The sequence below is a fragment of the Mobula birostris genome, chromosome 6 (genome assembly GCF_030028105.1).
Source record: "Mobula birostris isolate sMobBir1 chromosome 6, sMobBir1.hap1, whole genome shotgun sequence".
NCBI lineage: Eukaryota > Metazoa > Chordata > Chondrichthyes > Myliobatiformes > Myliobatidae > Mobula > Mobula birostris.
In genome coordinates, this window is record NC_092375.1 from 42,520,424 (window position 1) to 42,537,660 (window position 17,237).

At 39.9% G+C, this 17,237-nt stretch overlaps 1 protein-coding gene across 6 annotated transcripts in view; it reads right to left on the reverse strand.

Annotated features, from left to right (window-relative positions):
• Positions 1–5,887: 5,887 nt before the first annotated feature.
• Positions 5,888–17,237, reverse strand: part of wars2 (tryptophanyl tRNA synthetase 2, mitochondrial) — a 64,277-nt gene continuing 52,927 nt past the window's right edge. For 4 of the 6 annotated variants that reach the window (XM_072260342.1, XM_072260341.1, XM_072260343.1 and 1 more), the window contains 2 exons: positions 15,012–15,130; positions 9,063–11,680 (listed from right to left, as the gene is read on the reverse strand). In XM_072260342.1, coding sequence (XP_072116443.1) covers positions 11,232–11,680; positions 15,012–15,130 — 568 coding nt within the window. In that variant the 3' untranslated portion in view covers positions 9,063–11,231. Of the gene's footprint in view, positions 6,265–9,062; positions 11,681–15,011; positions 15,131–17,237 lie in introns of those variants that run through there. The other 2 variants (XR_011886305.1, XR_011886304.1) reach the window with 2 other exon arrangements.

The window sequence follows — 17,237 nt, forward strand, 5'->3', positions numbered from 1 at the left end:
TTCACCAGATACCGTGGCCAAGCAGGGTAATTATTTGGGTTAGCATTATGCTAACTTACTAGACCAAGCGCCCCGAGGACTGACTATTGACCGGAACCAAGCGTTGAAATCCTCAAATGACAGCTTAACCCAGCTCCTTAAAATAAATCCGATTTTTTAAAAAAATCTATTTTGAGTCATGGTGATAATGGAGTTATTACCCCCCACCAAACGAAATTCACTTTACTTTCCGGATCTGGCGAATATGTAATGTTAGGTCTACATTGTGGTTGATTCTTAAATGCAAAGTTCAATGGCAGTGAAATTTAATCTTTGACCTCATTGACAATGTCCATATCCTGTGAATGAACGAGAAACAAGATCAAGGAGGAGACGATCTGTAAACTCACGGCTCTATGTTCATCAAATCGGTGGACGATCTCAATGGTTAATACATAGAACATGCCCAGGAGGAATAGCAGGAATATCATTGAAAGAAATTTGAACACTGACACTATATCTGGCTCAGACATGGCTGAGACAGATTCAGATTTAGATACATTGATTAATCACTTACATATCGAGCCATACATTGTGTGACAAGAATACACATAGATAAGATGTTAGCTGTCCTGTGTGATCAGCAGTTGGTCTGCCACTTGTCTTCAGGAGAGAGAGAGAGATAAGGAAAACAATGGAGCAGCATTTGGAGATGTGTAATGAAGGGGAAGGAGAGCTGTCTAGAGCGCCCCCCCCCCTTTGAACCCTGAACTGTTTGAAGTGATGGACAGGCGATACCCCAGCAGGGGGATAAAAAGGGACAGGTTCGCTAAGGCGACACACACACGACACCCGAGGTAACGAGACCCTGGCAGCGGTGCGTCTCTCACAAGTCGGTGGGAAGTACCGGGCCATAAACGCACAGGGTGGAAAGGCACGATCGGCGGGAACCTGGTGTGTGTCCACCCTTGCCTGGGTGCCAGGTTCAGCGCCGGGAAACGATAGTATCTGGAAACGGAGGGGTTACGGTCCGTGACCTCAGATGACATCACAAAGGACTCGCCCGGCAGCTGACTGCGAAGGTCTGTGTGTGGAAGCTGTGTTGAATATTCATTCGTTTTGCTCTCTCTCCTCCTCCTCCCCCCCTGTCCATCGCCATGCCAACGATTACTGCGAACTGAACTAAATTGAACTGGACTTTGTGTCACTTTGAAACTGGTCATTTACCCCTAGACAACGATTAGAGCTTGATTGATCCTGAATTCTGTGTACATGTATGTTTATCATTGCTGAACTGTTGCATTCATTATCCTTTTGATTAGAGTACTGTGTTGCTTGTTTCTTTAATAAAACTTTCTTAGTTCTAGTAATCCAGACTCCAACTGAGTGATCCATTTCTGCTGGTTTGGCAACCCAGTTACGGGGTACGTAACAATTGAAATGCATTCCTTGTGTTAACAGCCATCTTAACCGAGGAATGTGCTGGGAGCAGCCCACAGGTGTCACCTCATATTCCGGCGCCAACACAGTATGTCTACAACATAGAACACAACAAAAAACAAAACAGCCACAGCAAAACAAGTCTCTTTCCTCCTTTCCACCGACCCACACACGTGGAGTCCTCCAACCTAGGGCAGACCTCCAGTCTCCAGGCAAACTTTATTTTAGGGGCATATGATAGCATCATCGTATAATAGGCAGCTGCAAGGTACATGTAACATATTGTAGTAGCATGTGACACATTATTCCAAAGGGTAGTGCTGGAATAAATTACCGCTAGCTGGAATATACCGGTGTGTGAACAGCATTCCTTATGGTTTTTGCATCCTGCTCTCTAGGACTCCTTTATGGCTGAAATGATTAGTCAAAAATTGATCCAAATGTCATTTTCAGATTGTTGAGGACCGGTAAAGACCTCCGCACCACTGTGCCCATCTACATGAAGCATTGACACAGGGAGCTTTTCATCATCCATCATCGTGGATCCCTACCACCCCAGTTCATGCTCTCTTCTCGCTGCTGCCATCAGGAAGAAGACGCAGGAGCTCCGGGACCCACACCACCACGTTCAGGAACAGGTATTACCTACCCCTCAACCATAAGGCTCTTGAACCAGAAAGGATAACTTCACTCATCTCCACTTGCCCCATCAGTGAAATGTTCCCACAACCTATGAACTCACTTTCTTCATCTCCTGTTCTCGATATTTATTGCTTATTTATTTTTTATTGTTATTTCTTTATTTTAGTATTTGTACAATTTGTTGCCTTTTGCACAGTTCGAACTCCTAAGTTGGTGAAGTCTTTCATTGATTCTATTATGATTATTATAGAATAGATTATTATAGAATAGATGTACTGTATTCTGATTATGGATGTATTGCATATGTCTGCAAGAAAATGAATATCAGGGTTCTATAGGGTGACATTGATAATGTACTTTGATAACAAATTTATTTTGAACTTTGAGATGCAGAAGCCATGGGTTTTCATGATATCTCAACTGCAAATGTTGGACTTTGGCAAAGCTATTCCTGTGCAGCTCTGAAGTTGATATGGAAGCTTCCAGAAGCATGGCAAACATAGTTCAGAAAAACTAAACTTCATCTCACCCTGACTTATTCGTTAATTCCAATAACTAACAAAGCAACTAAAGAAACAATCCATAACACACTCTACAACACATACTACCGATGACTTTACTGGTATTGACTTGTTCAGCTTTCTAGGAGAGTATGCATTCACGGCAGGAATTCTAATTATAATCAATATTGCATCTTGCAGAAAGTTGATGAGTTATTGGACAATGTGCATTAAGGGGATTATTCTTTAGAAAATTATTTGCTCATACACAACGATTATGTTTTTTTTTCTCTTCCTGAGCATTTGTCATTTGCACCACCAAAATCATCTGGCTGCTGTTATATGTGTGCCAAGAGTTTCAATCACATCAAGAGTGGGTTTGATGTTACTTGGTTTTTATTTGTCTACCATTCTTGTAGTGCACCAAGAAACCTTAACAAAAGCATGGCTATTGCAGATTCAATGAAAATTCTTTCCAGTCATAAATTTAAATCTGATACACAGGTCAATAATCCATTTTCAGAAATCAGTCAGTGCAATAATCCATTGCAGGAGATCCTTAACATTCACAGTTCAAACATCTACTTGTAAATTTTCTTAGAGGAGTCTGACACTATCTTGGCAACCATAAAACTGTACGCAAGGATTGTATTAATATGATTTTAAAAATCCAAGACATGTTGCCATCAAGGAGTGTAAGGAGAAAATTCTGCAAACATTGAATCTGACACAAGAAAATAGGAGTAGGAGTAGGCCACTTGGCCCTTCAAGCCTTCCTGCCATTAAATATGATCATCCCTGATCTAGGATGGTCTCAACTGCTTGTCGGTTTCCCATTACCCTTAATTCCTTGGTCTTTTTGGGCTCCATAACCCCCAAGGGCAAGAATTCCAGAGATTCACTAACCCTTGAGAAATATTTTGTTGTAGATCAGTTTTAACTGTATGCCTTCTTGTTGAAGATTCTCCCAGTGTTGGAAACATCTACTCAGTTACATTGTCTTAGCATCTTATATGTTTGAATAAGGTCACTCCTTTTTCTTCGAAATTCCAAGAAATACAAACACAAACTGTTTAGCTTCTCTTGAAAGGATTCCAGGGATTAGCCTGATGAATTTCCCTTGGATAGCTTCCAATGCTTCTAGATCCTTAGGTAAGGGCATCATAACTGTCCAATGCTGCACAGAGACAACAAATCCTCACAGTTCTTAAACTCCAATCCATTGCAATAAAGGATAATTTGACTCCTTGGCTACTGGAGTGCTACCACCTCCAGTTGCAGGGCTTTTACCCAATCACTCAAGCTATCTCTATCCCATTGTAGGATCACAATACCATCATCACATTGCCTTCCACCTATTTTCCTATCATCAGCAAACTTGGAAACCTTGCATTCCATTCCTTTCTCTATGGGATTAATGCAAATAGCAATCAACAGATTTTCAAGGATAAATTCCTGGGGTACCCAGATAGGTTATTGTATTTTTAGCTGTGTTCGCTTTATTAGACTGCTTCTCCCTGCTTTATATTTCTAATATGTTCTGTTTATAGATCACATTGCCAGTTTATACAGGTTTTCCTCACAAATTTAGCATTTTTTTATAAAGACTCAGAGCATGAAGATGGCTTGTTATTTGCAAGTTTTATGAAAGCAAATTGAATAAGAATCTTTGAATACTTTTGAGCACAGAATCTAAAAGTATGAGTGTTGACAGATGAACCTTTAAGGGAACAAATACTACAGTGGGGTATTTACATAAAGAATGAATATAAAAGATGTTTGCCTTTTTCTGAGAATCTCATTATATATAGGAAAGATCCTGGAAACATGTAACTTTTTGAATATTCATTGGAATACTAGGAAAGGAAGGTAATAATTGTAAAAAAAAAATCATCCCCACCCTCCTCTTATTGTGTGTGTGGGTACCCAGTAATGAAAATGGTGCTGTCTTAAACTGTGAAGTTTTGAGAGGGCAAACAATGTGACTATTTGTAGACTGGCAGAATATTAGCAAAGGAACAGACACCCTGGGCTATCACTAGAAAAAAAAATGTAGAAGCTCCAGGAATTGTTTTACATAAAGGACTATTAGCGTATGTATGCTTTACTATAAATAACCTTAGAGGCAGCAAATATCACAATTTAAAAGGAAATAGGTTAAATACTTACAAAGGAAGAATATACAAGAATATGGGAGGGAAATTGAATTAGACAGTTCCAGATGCAGATTGGATCACGCTTTTGGCAGCAATCTGAATATCTCCCCTGCTGTGTATACTTGCTGAAATAATATTATTTTTCTCAAGTTCACAATTATTAAAAGCATTAAAATAAATTGGTGTATTACTACATCAAAATTGAAGTATATTGTTCTAACTTTGGGGAAGTGTTGCCTCAAAGGTACAATTTAACAACTAACTGAATGTATTTGCTGGGGTGATCCAATGGAATATTCTGATTATTTTGGTAAATGAGGATGAAATGATGTTGAAGACAGCTCTTCACTTATATAGAGGCTTTGTGATTGTGTTAGCCTCCATGTCACTGATGTATCTTCTAAATTTTAATGTTTTTTTAAAAAATCTTATTTTGTGTTCAAGCAAACTACAATATAAAATAGGCAGCAGCTGTAGCGTGCACAAGAAAACAGCACTTATTAAATCTTATTTTACAGATTATAATCTTCTGTTCTTTCATACAAGAACCAAAAAGCCAAGCCTTTTTTTTAAGTTAGAGGAAAAACAGTCCGTTATATGAAAAGGCTAACTAGTTTTTTTTTTGCAGAAAGAGCAAGTAACTCTGTGTGTGTTTAAAAAGTTTTCTATAAATGCTTAGTTTGGCCAAGAATTGCACATCTGGAATTTCTGCAGGGGTTCTTTCAATCCCCCACTGTAATTGCAATAGAAGATTGGGGCACCCTTGAGAAATGGCAAACATTTTCCATGTTGTTGAGTAGACGCCATAATCATGGTTATGTAATGGAAAAACTTGGCGTGGCAAGTGCCGAGCTCTGGGGCACAGGTGCTTAGCCACAGTAGGATATTGTCCAAGACCTTCTGTTGGACCTTATGCACTTAAGTGTCAGGTGCACTGAGGATGAATGCACATTGGTGACTCTATTGTGTTTTGCATTGCATGTCCATATGAACTTCCCAAATGATAACCAACAGGGCAAATTAATAAACAGAAAATAATAAATTAAAAAATGGAACCAGTTGGAAAGTTACTTCCAGGAAACAAAGCCAGGACTATGACAATTCAATTAGTTAAGGTGTTATTACATCAGTTGGTACGTTGAAAATATTAAAATACAAATATCAAACTATCTTAATTACTGTTACTTGAGCATTTTGGCTAATTATGTTTGGAGCGACTTCTTTCTAATAAATTGTTGGGTTTCACCACGGTAGAGAATGTGAAATTTCATTTCTTGTCCACCAAAATTTTTACTGTTAAAGAGCTCTGCTCTAATTCATTTATTGGTATACAACTGTACCATGTGTTGCACTAGTCAGATTAATTACAGGCGAAGTAATAAAAATTAATGATTGCATTGTTGAGCACACAAAAGATAACTGATCTCCAGATGGCTTTGTTTCTTCTGATAGAAAAAAAGAACAGTGGCTGAGTAAATGTGTAGTTATGGCACGCCACAAATAGGGGACAGCTCACAAACTTCTCCAATCACTAACATGGCACGGCCCTGTAAGCAAGTGCAAGAAATTAGACTTTGATATCTGCAAATAGCTTAAAGAATTAAGTCCGAACAATAAACATGTTGATATGCTGATAACAACCAAAATTTAAATGATCTGGAGAAGTCAAACTGCCAAAGTTTGATAAAAGTTGTGGTTGGGATTCTCCAGTCTCACCTTGTTTCAATGAAGTTCAGGGAATGGGTTCATACAGCAGTTCATAAGCTCAACAGTGACAGTAGAAGGCAGATTAAAATATCATGCAATTAGTAAAACACTTCAGCCTTTAAATGCTTAAAATAGTAAATTATCATAAAATACTGCATTGAAATGAAAGCCAGTATGTACCATGTGCCTGTAGTACAAATAACGTTTTCACACGTGGGCTCAAGCTCCACAAACAAGATATGATTCATGGAAAAGATTTTACATGGTATAATCTGTCCAGATGTACACTCAGATGTGGTTTCTGGATTAGTGGTTGTATTTGCACTTACTTTTAAGTAGGAAAATTGCAGCAATTTCACTTGGATCATTTGAAGTGATATGTATATGTACTGATATACTTGTTTAATCCCTAAAAACAAGCAAGCAATTTCTCATTAGAATTATTATTACTGACTTATAGGGCACAGAATGGCTTTGGAGGCAGAAGCAATACAATTATACATCTTAACCATAAATTACATAAGTTAATTATCATGCAAAAAATAAGCAATCATGAGACTGTGTTCATGAGCTCATAGACTTTTCAGAAACCTGCTGTTGGAGGGGAAGAAGCTACTCATTATGATTAGTCTCTTAGCGACGGATGCTGCCTTCTCAAGGCACTGCCTCTTAAAGATGTCCTTGATGGTACAGAGGGTTGTGCCCTGATGAAGCTGGATGAGTCTAATGAATAGAGTGGGAGGTATTTTTCTCAAATAATTTTGCTGGTTCACTGAGAAATCACCAGTTTTTAAAAAAAACATTTTTGTATCCATTATAGAAACCATAGAAACTACAGCACAGAAACAGGCCTTTTGGCCCTTCTTGGCTGTGCCGAACCATTTTCTGCCTAGTCCCACTGACCTGCACACGGACCATATCCCTCCATACACCTCCCATCCGTGTATCTGTCCAATTTATTCTTAAATGTTAAAAAAGAACCCGCATTTACCACCTCGTCTGGCAGCTCATTCCATACTCCCACCACTCTCTGTGTGAAGAAGCCCCCCCTAATGTTCCCTTTAAACTTTTCCCCCCTCACCCATAACCCATGTCCTCTGGTTTTTTTCTCCCCTTGCCTCAGTGGAAAAAGCCTGCTTGCATTCACTCTATCTATACCCATCATAATTTTATATACCTCTATCAAATCTCCCCTCATTCTTCTACGCTCCAGGGAATAAAGTCCTAACCTATTCAACCTTTCTCTGTAACTGAGTTTCTCAAGTCCCGGCAGCATCCTTGTAAACCTTCTCTGCACTCTTTCAACCTTATTTATATCCTTCCTGTAATTTGGTGACTAAAACTGAACACAATACTCCAGATTCGGCCTCACCAACGCCTTATACAACCTCATCATAACATTCCAGCTCTTATACTCAATACTTCGATTAATAAAAGCCAATGTACCAAAAGCTCTCTTTACGACCCTATCTACCTGTGACGCCACTTTTAGGGAATTTTGTATCTGTATTCCCAGAGCCTCTGTTCCACTGCACTCCTCAGTGCCTTACCATTAACCCTGTATGTTCTACCTTGGTTTGTTCCAGATATTTTCATGATTTGTGGATTAGCAGTCTCGTTGAAATACACTACTGGGATTTAATAATATGACATTGACGCGCCGAACAGGTGAACCCAGACGCAGGACACTGATACAGAGGTAGCGTAATCAGAAGAGTGTTTATTAATGGTTGCAGGGAAGGCCGGGGAGTGAGGATTGGGCAGAGGAAAGCCAAGGAGTGAGCGAGGCTGGACCAGGGATTGAACCCGGGTCGCTATGGTGAGAACGTGGCGTTTAACCACTGAGCCAGCAGAGAGTGTAGCCGGATGGCAGGACGAGGCAGAGCAGGGATGCGGACAAGGGAATGAGTGTGGCTGGGGGAGAAGGGCAGTCGGCATGCCATGCTCCCGTTAACATGGAGAGACAGAGTTAACACAGGCAAACAGAGCGGAAACAGAACGTAGAATACACAATTCTAAGCAGCCGAGAGACAGGGTTAACACAGGCAACCAGCGCAGGTCAACGGAAGAGCAGGAGGCAGGCAATACTTTTCTTGACACCAGGTATTGCTGCAGCTGAATGGCAAACAGGAGACAAGCGGCAGACAACACTTTTCTTGACACAGGAGCATTAAATGGAAAGGCAAACGGTAGGCAATACTTTTTTTGACACCGGGCGTTGCTGGAGCTGAACGGCAAACAGGAGACAGGCGACAGGGAACACTCATCTTGACACAGAGTGTTAAATGGAAAGGCAAATGGAAAAACAAACGGCAGGCAATATTTATCTTGACACGGAGAGACAGAGTTACACAGGTAAACCTCGGTACTGAAGTAAAACTTGGAATACACAATTCTAAGCGGCCGGGAACGTGAATTACCACACTAGTTGAAGCAACGGTCTGGCAATGAGTGGATGCAAAGCCAGGGATTTTATGCTGCAGGTTTAGATGAGAATCAGGTACCACAATCAAGGAGCCCAGGAGAACACAGGGAAAAGGGAATTAGGAGAATAAGAGGAATTAACAGTCGTGACCGTGACAGACATGCAATGACCTTGGCAGCATTTCAAGAGAGGTAGATTTTCTTATAGATTCAATTACTAATATAATAAAATGTTTATTATGTGAGCTGTTCAATCATGCGTCGCATAAGTTACAGTATATAGTGATATAGACCCTATCCAAATTCTTGTATTTCCAATTTGACTGATACTGAAAAATTACATTCTGTAATTAACCATTGGTCTGTTGCTGGCTTTCTTGACTCGAATCCACTAGTAAGATGGGTTGAAGTTAAGGAAATTATTAAACATGGAGAATTTGGCAGAAATAGCCAATATTGGTAGCTATCCACCTTGCTCCAAAACAGAACACATTAAATCACTAGTAGGTACAAATTTCTCAAACAACAGGGAAAGTGATTGGGAGACACTGTTTAATATACAGAAAAATATAACCAATGTCTCTTCTGCAGAACTATAGAAAAGTTACTTTATGTATGTCAGATTGAGCCTGTTTGTCTTCATGCGTAATTTAGTTTATTTCAGAGCCTAATTGAATACACATTCACATTATGTGCTGTAAGTAATGGGAATATTTTATATAGTCCAAGTTTAAGGCACTAACGTTTCTTATTTGAGATTTACCCATCAATAAAACACAAATCTTTACATCATAACATGATTGGTATTTGTATCAAAATTATTAGATTAGGTAGATGTACTCATTGCTCAAAGCCATGTTTATGCAAGGGAAATTATATACCAGCATCAACATATCTGAGTAGTAAGAGAACCCAGGATTAATAAGCTTCAGGCCTGGTGTTTACTGATCAAGCTGATCTTAATTGTAAGGACAGGTATTGATTAGGGTTCAGTTTTGAACACTGGGTGAGACAATGTCAGATTGAACTAAACTGTCTCTCCATTACACACTGCAGATTTGACTCCAAGATATCATCGAGACCTCTCCATCAAGAATGGGTCTTTGAAGATATGGCAGATAGCACCCAGGATTGACAGAGAGGCACATGTCAGTACTATATGCCGGGGAGATCAGGAAGTAGAAAGTATATTTTACAATCATTATTAGATTTGTTTTCTTTATATCTAGATGACCGATTTACATCAAATTCACAATTCTTTGATTTACCTTTTTCCGTTTCATCAGACTGTTTGCAATATTTATGTAAATATAACCACGAGTAATGCGGTACTCCTCGTAGTCTCATTTCAATCAACAGAGAAACAAGACCATTTGTGTCCTTACAAGACAGTTCCGTATATATCATAGATATTCAGATGTGCATTTAATTCTTCAGGTTTTCACTAACAAAGATTGATTCTATTTTGAAACACTCACAGGCATGTTTAGCAGCAACTTTTACCCATTTAATTCACAGAGCACAAATTTTAATCTGGTTTTCTTCTCATATATTTTTGGTTCATTTTCTGAGGGCAGAGAACTTGCCTCTTGACCTCTTTTTGTCTTTAGTTAGCTGAAATGTGCGAAACAGGATTCTCACATATCCTCCTTCAAGTTTCTTCCCTCTGCACGAGGTTCCATTGTGAAGTCATGGCAAAACTATGAGAACACTTATTGTGCTATACGTTAACACAAGTGCTCAGGGATATTAGTATGGGAGCTAGGTGTGAAAATTTTCCTCTTTAACTCGGGATCAAATCCAATCAAAATAAAACAATTTTCTTTTTGCCTTAGGAAAACAGATGGCAATGCATGTTACAGATTTGAATTCTCAATGAAAAATATGCTAGATAACACTGTTTGGTTTCATACATCTTGTTTGCTTTGGAAAATAATTTGAATCCAATTTGACTTTGAAGGACATGTTAAAAAAATGTTGTTTTTTCCGGAGTGTTAGGTCAACCTTGAACACCTCTTCCCTTAAACTAATGAGCTTTTCATTGGTCTGTTTTCTAATGTATAGTTTAGAATAAAGTGTATTATAGTCATTTAGTGTTAATCTGAACACAGTTTGAAATTTAATACAATAGAAACAGACAATGCAGGAGATTCTCAGTAGGTTATCAGGAAGTGTCTGTGGAGAAAAAAAACAATTTCAGGTTGATGATCTCTTGTCGAGAACAGTTAAAGGTAGAGACCAAAAGGTTTAGAAGAGAACAAAAGGAATGTTTGAATGATGTACCTTAAATAAGCGCTCAGCACCCATTAAGTATATCTTCTACCAAATGCTTAGTTCAATAAAATTTGCAACAATGCTATCATAGTTCACAATTTAAAAATGGTTAGCTAAAGCCAACCAGCTTTTGGATTTCTTGGTAAAACGGGTGAGCCAGCTCTTTCGCCTTTTCAGCTCCACGATACAAAACCTGTTCCAGGAAACCTTGCTCTGTTCTAAGTCTTTCAATTTCATTCTTAATTGGTGCAAATTTCTCAATCACTGCCTCAGCTACCACATATTTGTAGCGTGCAGTGTCCAATCCTTTGCTATCTTGCACAACCTCCTCAATCGTCTTTCCAGTCACTGCTGTGTGCACTGCTATCAGATTTGATACTCCTGGCCGTGTTTCAGGGTCATATGTCACTTCAGAGGTGAAGTCTGTAACTGCTTTGCGAAACTTCAATAATATGTCCTCTGCTGAATCATTGATGTATACTGTCGCTAACTTTTGAGAGTCTGACTTTGACATCTTTGTGGCCGGATTTCTCAGTGATTTAATTTTTTTGGCTTCACCTGCAGGAAAAGGAAGGAATAAAGGGAAAATACTTATTTTGGAAGCAAAATGAAACAATAAGGTAATATTCAATACTGAACCTAAATGTTGTACAAACGCAGTCCAACGCAGGTAACACCAGAGCCAAATATTAATCAGATAAAAACATAGAATGAATACGTTACACTTCCCATTGGAAATTTCATGATCCGGAATGGTTCTAGCTCTTTCTGAATCCTTACTTGGACTGAATAAAGAGTGTTCAATCTCACTAGCTTGTACCATCCTGACTTGAGCTAAAGCCAAAGCAGAGACACAAGAGACTGCAGTTGCCTCAGAAACTCAGCCAGTGAGGCAGCACCTATTGAGGCAAAGGGATATTTGACGTTTTGGGTTAAGATCCTGAATCAGGACTGAGAGTGCGAAGGGGAGATAGCTACTATATAGACATGAGAGGAAGGGGTACGCAGTAAGTTAATCCAGGCAAGCAGGGATTGAAGGGGAAACGGTACCAGATTTTGGAAGAAGAGGCAGAAAGGGAGAAAGGGGATAGGGGTTTGGAAAGAGGTGAGTGTGTGAGAGCACAAGGGTGCATTAGGAAGAGAAATAAAGGAACAGAACCAACAGCAGGCTACCTAAAATTGGAGAATTCAATGATTGTGCTGTAGGCTGTAGACCATCCTGGCAGAATACAAGGTGCTGTTCTCTAGATTGTGTTTGGTCTCATCCTTGCAATAGAGAAACCCAAAGATGGACTAGCTGACTTGTGAACGAGGAGGAAGCTGGAATTCAGAATCTCCCATCTCACCAATTTACACTGACCATCATTCCCCCCCGTATTGCCTTTTTAGTTATCTTCTGTTGTTCCTTAAAAGTCTCCCAATCGTCTGGCTTCTCACTCATCCTTGCAGCTATTTACAATATACATTGATGATTTAGATGAAGGGATTAAAAGTAACATTAGCAAATTTGCAGATGACACAAAGCTGGGTGGCAGTGTGAAATGTGAGGAGGATGTTATGAGAATGCAGGGTGACTTGGACAGGTTGGGTGAGTGGGCAGATGCAGTTTAATGTGGATAAATGTGAGGTTATCCACTTTGGTGGCAAGAACAGGAAGGCAGATTAATATCTGAATGGTGTCAAGTTAGGAAAAGGGGAAGTACAACGAGATCTAGGTGTCCTTGTTCATCAGTCAGTGAAAGCAAGCATGCAGGTACAGCAGGCAGTGAAGAAAGCTAGTGGCATGTTGGTCTTCATAACAAGGGGAGTTGAGTATAGGAGCAAAGAGGTCCTTTGCAGTTGTACAGAGCCCTGGTGAGACCACACCTGGAGTATTGTGTACAGTTTTGGTCAAATTTGAGGAAGGACATTCTAGCTATTGAGGGAGTGCAGCGTAGGTTCACGAGGTTAATTCTCAGGATGGCAGGACTGTCATACGTTGAAAGATTGCAGCAACTGGGGTTGTATACACTGGAATTTAGAAGGATGCAGCGTAGGGGATCTGATTGAAACATATAAGATTATTAAGGGATTGGACACACTAGAGGCAGGAAACATGTTCCCGATGTTGGGGGGAGTCCAGAACCAGAGGCCACAGTTTAAGAATAAGGGGTAGACAATTTAGAACGGAGTTGAGGAAAAACTTTTTCACACAGAGGGTTGTGGTTCTGTGGAATGCTCTGCCTCAGAAGGCAGTGGAGGCCAATTCTCTGGATTCTTTCAAGAAAGAGTTAGATAGAGCTCTTAAAGATAGCAGAGTGAAGGGATATGGGGAGAAGGCAGGAAAAGGGTACTGATTGTGGATGATCAGCCATGATCACAGTGAATGGTGGTGCTGGCTCGAAGGGCTGAATGGCCTACTCCTGTACCTCTTGTCTATTGTCTATCTCCCCTTCACTCTCTCTCAGCCTGATGCAGCATCTGAACCCAAAACATCAACTACTCCTTTCTCTCCTCAGATGTTGTTTGATCTGCTCAGTTCCCCCAGCAGCTGGTCCTGAACTATAACCATATCTAATTGCTCAGCAGGCCTATTTGCATTCCTATGTTTTACTTACATTCCTAGTTCAGCTCCATAATGCTCCTGAAAACTTTATTCACCCTTTCAACACTCTTCAAATAGTTGCTTTCTCAAGGATCCTTTCACTGATTCTATCTAGTCCTACACTTCGCAGGCATAGTGGCCTTCCTTACCTCCAATAGCTACTGAGCTACCAAGCTCTAACTTCACTCTTCCTTCTCATTCTGAAACACCATTTCTCCAGTTTCTACCTCTATCTATTTCATAATGAGTGGTTCTACCATCATCTGGCAAGCTGCATCTCCATCTGCATGGTAGCAGTCAATATTTGGGCCAGAAGTCCCTACAAAGAACTGTGTGAATAGCTGAGAGGATCATAGGGGGCCTCCCTACCATCCATCGGAAACATTTATCAGGAGCACTGCATATGCAGGGCCCTAGGAATTATTAGGTATCCCACCCATTCATCCAGCATCTTCTTTGACTTTCTACCATCAGGCTGGAGACTACAATGTATAAAAACAAGAAGAGTCAGGATGAGAAATAATTTCTTCCCCCAAGCTATCAGGTTTCTGAACTCCCTGCCCCATCATATTTGAAGTGTTGCCGGCTAATCTGTTTTGCACCTTACAATATTTAAGATTAATACACTTTATTTTGTTATTTATGTGTGATTCATCTGTAGATTTTATCCTTAGCTCCATAAGTTATCATGTGTTACGTGTACTACTGTGCTTCACACCCTGGTTTGGAGAAATGTCGTCGCATTTTTATACACATTATAGCCTTATATATGTTATATACATGTATATAGTTAAATGGCAATAAACTTGACTATCTGCCCTCAAAAGTCATTCCCCTAAATTTTTTTTTCCTTATAGCCTTTCATCTCACTTGCTTAATAGCTTCTCAAAATCTGCTGAGAAGTCAAACTGAAGATTTACCTGCCTTTTCAGATGACTGTAAGCAACCCTGTAACATTATTTTGAAGAACATGGGAGTTATATTTTGGGTCCAAGGTAGTATTTATCTCTCAATCAACATTATTAAACCAGATTATGCAGTCATTACAACATTATTACTTCTAGGACCTTGCTGTTGTAAAATTGCTTGCTGTATTTTATACATTACAGCAATGACCATTTCAGATATGTGTCAGAAAAGACAAGCAGTACTTTGGTACACCCTCAAGCACCATAAAGATTCAAGATATTCCTTTAGCTGGGCATTGGTCTCTTTACTTCTTGTTCAGCTTTCTGTAGCCATCTAGGAAATATATGGGATGTGCAAAAAAGAACCATTAAGTGGTAGTAGATTTTTTTTACTTACTTAGAATAGCTTTTGGTATAGGGAAAAAGCAGCCATATTGGTTATTGAAGATTCGGGCTAAATCCTGTGTCAATTCTAGGTGTTGCAATTGATCCTCTCCAACAGGTACGTGGGTTGACCTTACAGGAAACAAAAAAAAAAGCACCGCTTAGATTTGACTAAAAATGACAAGAGCACAATTTAAAAAGACATTTCTCCAAGGGACCATAAATAACTGTACCTGAAAGACATCCTTACATCCAGGGCAATTTAGATCTCATCAAAAGTTTTTAAATGTGGTCATTTGTCGTGGAGAAAAATGCGGCAGACATTTACAGATATGAAGGAATCACAAGTTAAAGTACTATAACAACCAGAAACATTTTAATAATGCTGGTCAAATGATATACACTCAATGGCCACTTTATTAGGTGCCTCCTGTACCTAATAAAGTGGTCTTAAGTGTATGTTTGTGACCTTCTGCTGCTATGGACCATCCACTTCAAGTTCGATGCGTTGTGCATTCAGAGATGCTCTTCTGAACACTACTGTTATAACAGGTGGTTATTTGAGTTACTGTCATTTTACTGTCAACTTGAACCAGTCTGCCATTCTCCTCCGATGTCTCTCATTAACAAGACATTTTAGCACACAGAACTGCCACTCACTGGATTTTTTTTTGTTTTTTGCACTCTGTAAACTCCTAGAGACTGCTGTAAGTGAAAATCCCAGCAGATCAGCAGTTTCTGATATAATCAAACCACTGTCAAGCACCAACAAGCATTGCACAATCAGTCTCTTGGATCACATTTCTTCCCCCATTCTGATGTTTGTTCTGAACAATAACTGAGCCTCTTGACCATGTCTGCATACTTTTATGCATTGAGTTGCTGCCACATGATTGTGAACGAGCAGGTTTACAGGTGTATCGAATAAAGTGGCCACTGAGTGTATATTGTCTTTGAGACTGGGCAGAATTCCCCTGCCCTTCTTAATTACAAGAGCACATTCCACTTCCACCTAATGGGCTGATGAATCTTGCTTTAACATTTCATATAAAAGACGACTTTTACCAGTGTGATACTCAATATTACGCTGATGTGTTAGCCTGGGTTATGTTTCAAGTCTCAAAAAGTTATATGGAATAATTGAACATTAGTGACTGACAGCTCTTGGTTTTACTTACACTGATGCTGATGGGGTGCTTTACCTTAATCACTTCCTTGTACAAAACTGGCTTGTTAGGGCAATGGTCGAGTATGTTAGGGAAAGGGTAAACTTCCAGCCATGAATTCCTTACCAGAAAAAAAGTATAGGGGCTGATGATGTGGTGGGGTGAGGATTGGGTTCTTATTCTGGGTTTGTAAAAGGGAGCAGAGAACCTGCATAAGGAGGATGCAAAATATTAATTCAGAAACTACCAATTCTTGTCCTCCCCACAAACAGTCTCACAGCTACAAGTGCCAGCACATATCTGGCCTGATGGTTCAGGCACTCTCCAAGATCTGTGCCCATTTTGGATGGAGTCTAAATTCCCAAAAAGATCTGATGCTGTTAAAGTTGCAGCACATGGAAAGGGATACACAATAATACTTGCAAAAGTTCGTCACACACCAGTTTCAATATTGTAATCTTCAAGTGAGGAGGAGGCAGGTTTATTGTTCATATGATCTACATTGATTAGTCTCATCTCAAATAATAACAAGGCAGCCTACAGAGAAGTCATCACCCTGACACAGTGGTGTCAAGAAAACCTCTCCCTCAATGTCACAAAAACAAAGGAGTTGGTTGTGGACTAGAGGAGGAATGGAGACAGGCTAACCCCTATTGACATCAATTGATCTGAGGTTGAAAGCATGAACAACTTTAAATTCCTCTGCATACACATCACTGAGGTTCTCACATGGTCTGTACATACCAGCTGTGTGGTGAAAAAAATCACAACAGCACCTCTTTCACCTCAGATGGTTGAAGTTTGGCACGAGTCCCCAAATCCCAAGGACCTTCCACAGGGGCACAATTGAGAGCATCCTGACTGGCTGCATCACTGCCTGGTATGGGAACTGTACTTCCCTCAATTGCAGGACCCTGCAGAGAGTGGTGTGGACAGCCCAGCACATCTGTCGATGTGAACTTCCCACTATTCAGAATATTTACAGAGACAACTGTGTAAAAAGGGCCCAAAGGATCATTGGGGACCTGAGTCACCCCAACCACAAACTGTTCCAGCTGCTACTGTAGCATAAA